The 5195-nt window shown below is 51.4% G+C and overlaps 1 protein-coding gene across 2 annotated transcripts in view; it reads left to right on the top strand.

Annotated features, from left to right (window-relative positions):
• Gcsaml (germinal center associated signaling and motility like) overlaps nucleotides 1–1255 on the top strand; it is a 16378-nt gene extending 15123 nt beyond the window's left edge. For both annotated transcript variants that reach the window (XM_033766319.1, XM_010618895.2), the window contains one exon: nucleotides 287–1255. In XM_033766319.1, coding sequence (XP_033622210.1) covers nucleotides 287–523 — 237 coding nt within the window. In that variant the 3' untranslated portion in view covers nucleotides 524–1255. The remainder of the gene's footprint in view (nucleotides 1–286) is intronic.
• The last annotated feature ends 3940 nt before the right edge of the window (nucleotides 1256–5195 follow it).

Genomic DNA, 5195 nt, shown 5'->3' with positions numbered 1-5195 from the left:
AAAAAAAAAAAAAAAAAAAAAAATTAAGGCTGAACATTCCTACGAGTGTTTCCTCTTGTAAGTCCCTTGTTCTGTGACTCAGCGGTTCCATTCTGAGGTCCAGCTGCTGCACTGCTGCACCTGGATGTGCAGAACCTCAGCAGGTGCCTGCTTCCGCCTGGGTTCTCCTGCTCCTATCTGGAGGTGGGGGGGGCAGCCTAGGGAGTGGCCTGGAGTCTGGGCTTCTGAGCTGATGTGGCCCTCGGTGAGCAGGGGCCCTGTGATCTCTCTTTTCTGTGCATGGCAGGAGGAGACCAGCAGTGGCTTAGAGGAAGTATGCTACACTGTCATTGACCACACAGCCCATTGGCGGCCATCCCTGAACTCCAACGACCACAGCTATGAGAACCTGGACGCCACCAGGAATGGGGACAGGTTCCTCAGGGAGGGCTCGGAGACGGAATACGCCCTGCTCAGGACCTCTGTGGAGGTCTCCTCATCCTGCTCACCTGAGCAGGACTACGAGCTTGTGCTCCCACACTGACTCGAAGGCCGAGGCCACCCGCCAGGCCAGAGGTGCAGGTCACAGGCCTGGGGCAGCTGGCCGGCCCTCGATCTGCCACCTAGAGCTCCCTGGTGCCATCGCTGTGGCCTGGGGAGGCACAGACACGGACTTGGTGACTACCAGCTCTGGGTTTCTCTCAAATGTCGGGGGCACTGAGTTGGCGAGAACTCCCCGGAACAGTAAGGATGCACAGACCCGAGACCCAGCTTCCCCGCTTTCCTCTCGAATGCAGATGCCAGCGACTCTCACTCAGGACTGGCTTCCTCTCTGAAGTCTAATAATACACTGTAAGACTACAAGGCCAGGGGCCAGACTCTGCTATCCTGATGATTAATCGTGTCTTTGTGTGGAATGGAGAGTCTTGTTTTGTGGTCAGAGCTCAAGAATCAGTTCTTTCAGCGCTGTCCTTTGTGAGAGGAGGCACTAAAGGGAATCCCATGGACCCTCACGTTTCTGTTCAGTAGTGAATTGGAGCATTCTGTTCTCAGTAGCAGAAAATGAAAAATGTAATAAACTTGGTTCACAACATAGATTAGATACCTCTTCTGAAGGAACAGCGTCTGGTTTTAAAATTCCAGAAATCTGGTGACTAATCCATCTATTTTTATTGTCCCAATGAAGTTTTAAATTATATTCAAACTTCCTAGGAAATAAGTACCCAAAGGTCTTAAAATGCATAGCATTTGCAATGTGTTTCTCTGTAGTTATGAGGATCCCACAATAAGATAAATAAAATTGAGCCTCAGGTACCGCAGTTGCTGGTGTGAGTGCTGACTCCTCTGTTGCCTGCCAGTTTTAGCAAATTCTGTGCTTCCCGTGGTGCAGTCCATGTGTGGAAGGACTGTGCAGAAATCTGTGCCTCTAGAAAAGCCATCCTGCAGATCTCCACCACCCGGGGAGGCCCAAGCTGGTGGCTCTGCCCCTTGAGTGGTCTGTGCTGTGAGACACGGTGCCCCCAGATGAGGAGCAGTTTGGGCCAAGCCAGCTCGTGGGCCGTGGCCAGCACACCGGAAGCCGTACAGGATGGGGGCTGGGCACACCTCTCCTGGCAGGGCTGGGTGTGAGGTTGTCTGGTTAGCGTGGCTCAAATGCTGGCAGGGGCACTTGGAGGCCGAGCCCAGAGGGTGACGCAGCTGCCTCCCTCCTTTCCGCTGTGTCCTCACAGGGTGGCTCTGAGCAGTGCAGCCTGATGGGGTGGGTAGGGTGGCCCAGGGCTGCTGGGCTCTGAGGTGCACCTGGCTGAGGCTACTGCCCAGCCCTGTCCTGATGTGGAGGACACTGAGCCCCAGGATGGCACCTCGCCATGAGGAGCGAGCCGCCAGGCAGGAACTGCAGCCACCTCCTGAGGGGTCTGCTGCCCATGAGCGACACCTGCCCTGCATACTGCGCCTCCACAGATGTCCCGGGAACTCAAGTGGCCTCACATGCTGTGGTCTGCACAGCTTCCCACACAGCCAGTGAGGGAGCTGAGGGCTGTGCCCTGGGAGTGCCCTGCTGGCCCAGGGTCCTGGGCAGTGGGCTCAGCCTCCGCACGGGAGGAAGGAAATCTTCAGGAGCTCTGCAGTTTGGTCCAGTGCATGGGATTCTCAGGGAGAAAAGGTGCACCAGCCCAGGCGGGGGCGAAGGCTGTCATGGGAGCAGCCCCTCATGGTTGCTGCTAGGACTCACATACACTGGAAGAGTTTCTATGTCCTGTTCCAGTCCTTGACCTTTGCGGGCTTTTAGGACCAGGGATGCAGACTGAGTGCAGTGAGTGGCCTTTCTTTACTCACAGTGAAGTTTTTAGGACGTACCTCTATTTTGTGACCACTTTCTTTTCTTACCAAAACTATTGCATGGATATAAATTTGTGAATCCATCCTTTATTGACAGACTTGTGAGCTACTGATGGAGGCCACCCTAAGCGAGCTGCGAAAAATAAACTGGCTTCTCATATTAAAAGTCTGAGTCTGCCTGCTGGGGCACAGTGCCTTGTCTGAAGAGCCAGCAGTTGGTGTGTGGGGAAGGAACAGCTCCCCACACTGCTGGTCACAGCAGAGGTCTGTGATCTGTGACGCTATGGCGTCTTGCACGGCAAGACAATGGTGCAGCTAAGGGTAGCTCAACTCAGGAAGAAAAGTGGTGGAGGTGAAAATTAAGCTAAGGGAAAATTTTCCCATCAGTGGATGATCTGTTCCTGCTAGAATGTCTTGTGCCCTTGTTGCTAGGACCCTGCTCTTGTCAACGCTCTCCACTCCACTGCTCCCTGCACCGCCCCTCACCCCTTCCAGGAATTTCATGTTTAATAAACAGTGGCCAGCTCCAGGAGATGGCATCTCAACCTGGTCAAAGCTCTGACCATCCTGGGCCCCTCATACAGTAAAGATCTTGTCTGTCTGTGTTATCGTACCGCCAGACCCTTGGTCAGGTGGTTGGGGTCTGATCAGCACCCACTTAGCTACCTTACATGTAAACATATTTGCCTGCATTGCCGTGGATGTAGTTTTCATTCCCTTTCAGTTAATTCCTAGAAATAGATGAGCTGATTGAGGGCAGGCATATGCATCGGTCAGCTCTCCGTGACAAGCAGAACACCCGGGATGATCACCTTACAAGAGAAGAGAAGAGGCCTATTTTGGCTCAGAGCATTCGAGTTTTCAGAGGACAGCTGCTGTCCCTGCTGTCCTGGGCCTGTGGCAATGCATTACTTATGGTGGGAGATCCTGCTGGAGGAAGCAGGTTCACCTCATGGCTGGGAATGGAAGGGACACATGGAGAATCCAGCACCAGCAGTCTGCTGTCAAGGCTCGCCCCAATAACCTATAACCTCTGCCAGTCCCTGCCTCTGATGGACTCCACCATCTTCCCACAGCCTGAGCCCAGGACCAAGCCCTGGACTGAGCGCCTGGGGGCATCGCAGGTCCAACACAGCAGCGTGGTTTTAGCTTCACAGGAAACTGGCAGAACTTGACAAAGGCTATTGCATGTCTTTCCCCAAACACAGTGTGTGAGTTGCTGCACACTCTTCCCAGCATCCGCTGCGGTCTTTCTCCTTAGACAGAGGCACTATGGAGAGCAGGTGGACATCACTTTGCATCTCTAACCTTTAGTTTCCTGATTACCAGTCTAACACAGCACATTTCATTCACATCTGTGCTCTCCTGCCTGTTGCTTACTGCATTTTTCTTCTTTGTGCTACAGTGTTACAGGGTTTCTTTGAGTTTTTCTGGTGCAAGACCTCTGTGAGATGTAGGTTTTGCCAATACTTTCTCTCAGCCTGTGAGTTAGCTATGTATTTGTTAATGGGTCATTTGTTGAGTAGATATGTATAATTTTGATGGAGTTGGGCTAGTAGTTTAGCTCAGGGATGCCACACCTGCCTTGCAAGTACAAGGTGCTGAGTTACTAATACTGAAAAAAAAATTTTTTCTGATGGAGTTAAAAATCACAAGCTAACTATGATGTTTTGCTTTTTGTGTCTTATCTACCTTAAGTTATGAGCATGCTGTCTTACAATTTTCTCTTAAACCATGTGGTTTTAGCTTTTTATTTAGAATTATGATGGATCTCACATTACTTCATAATGTGTAATGGAATTAAATTATGTTATGTTCTATCACATTGAAATCTGCCCCTTTGTCAAGAAGACTTTCCTCTCTATAGCAGATTGCTTTTATGACTCCTGACAACTGATGACGGCATAATATTCATGGTAATATCATCACCTCTCTCTGGTGTAGAGCAGCTTTGTGGTAAATATTTCTGGTATTTTAGGTCCTCACATTCTTCATTTTTGCTTATGTATTTATTTGAGACAAGGCCTTGTTATGTGACCCAGACTGGTCTTGTGGTGGTCCTTCTGCCTCAGCCTCCTGAGTACGGCGACTCTGGAAGGCACCACTGGGCCCGCTAACATGTTGTGGGAAGAGTAATGTGTACTTCAGGTGCACCAGGACCGGGGTTCCTGCCTTTCTGACATGGCTTCTTGGTGTCCTTGTCCACCCGTCTGGGTCTGTGCCCTCTGATGCTGGGTTTGCTCCTGTGGTGCTGGGGTGGACCCCAGGGCGTTGTCAGGCTGGCAGGCACGCTCTGCCCAGATCTCTAGGAAGCCTGGTGCACAGGTGCGAGTGAGAGCCTCACCCATGAGCTGCCTGCTGCCCTGGCCTCTGCACTTGGGCTGTGCCACTGCTCCGAGTTGACCCCACTTTCACTGCAGCCTCCAGAAGGTGGCTCTGGGTTTCATGTCCTGCCTGTGCCCTCTCCATGGACTCCAAGAAGTTCTCTTTCATTCTAAGGTAGCAGTGTCCTTGGGGCTGGGGTGAAGCCCAGGGCCAAGCCCTGGCCTAGCTCAAGAGGCTGGGTTTAGTCTCAGAACCTCCGGATGTGTTCACATGTCTGCATGTGTGTGTGTGTGTGTGTGTGTGTGTGTGCGTGAGTGTGTGGGTACACCAGACAAAAACCTCCTTATCTGTGAGATCTTTCCTCATTTCTCCTCTTTTCTTTGCAAGAACAGGTTAGAGTTATTTTCCTTGCTCACTTGAATTCATTTTCTTGTGATTCTTCTTTTTATTTTTCTGTGCTGGGACTGAACACAGGGCCTTCCCACTGAGCCACACCCTAGCCCTTTCTTCTGTTTCTTTTGAGAGACTCATTACATTGTGAAGGGCTGGGC

Source organism: Fukomys damarensis, unplaced genomic scaffold (assembly GCF_012274545.1).
Source record: "Fukomys damarensis isolate Sample0158 unplaced genomic scaffold, DMR_v1.0_HiC HiC_scaffold_3, whole genome shotgun sequence".
Lineage (NCBI taxonomy): Eukaryota > Metazoa > Chordata > Mammalia > Rodentia > Bathyergidae > Fukomys > Fukomys damarensis.
Note: the sequence above shows the minus strand (reverse complement) of the source record. Positions and strands in the feature narration are given on the sequence as shown.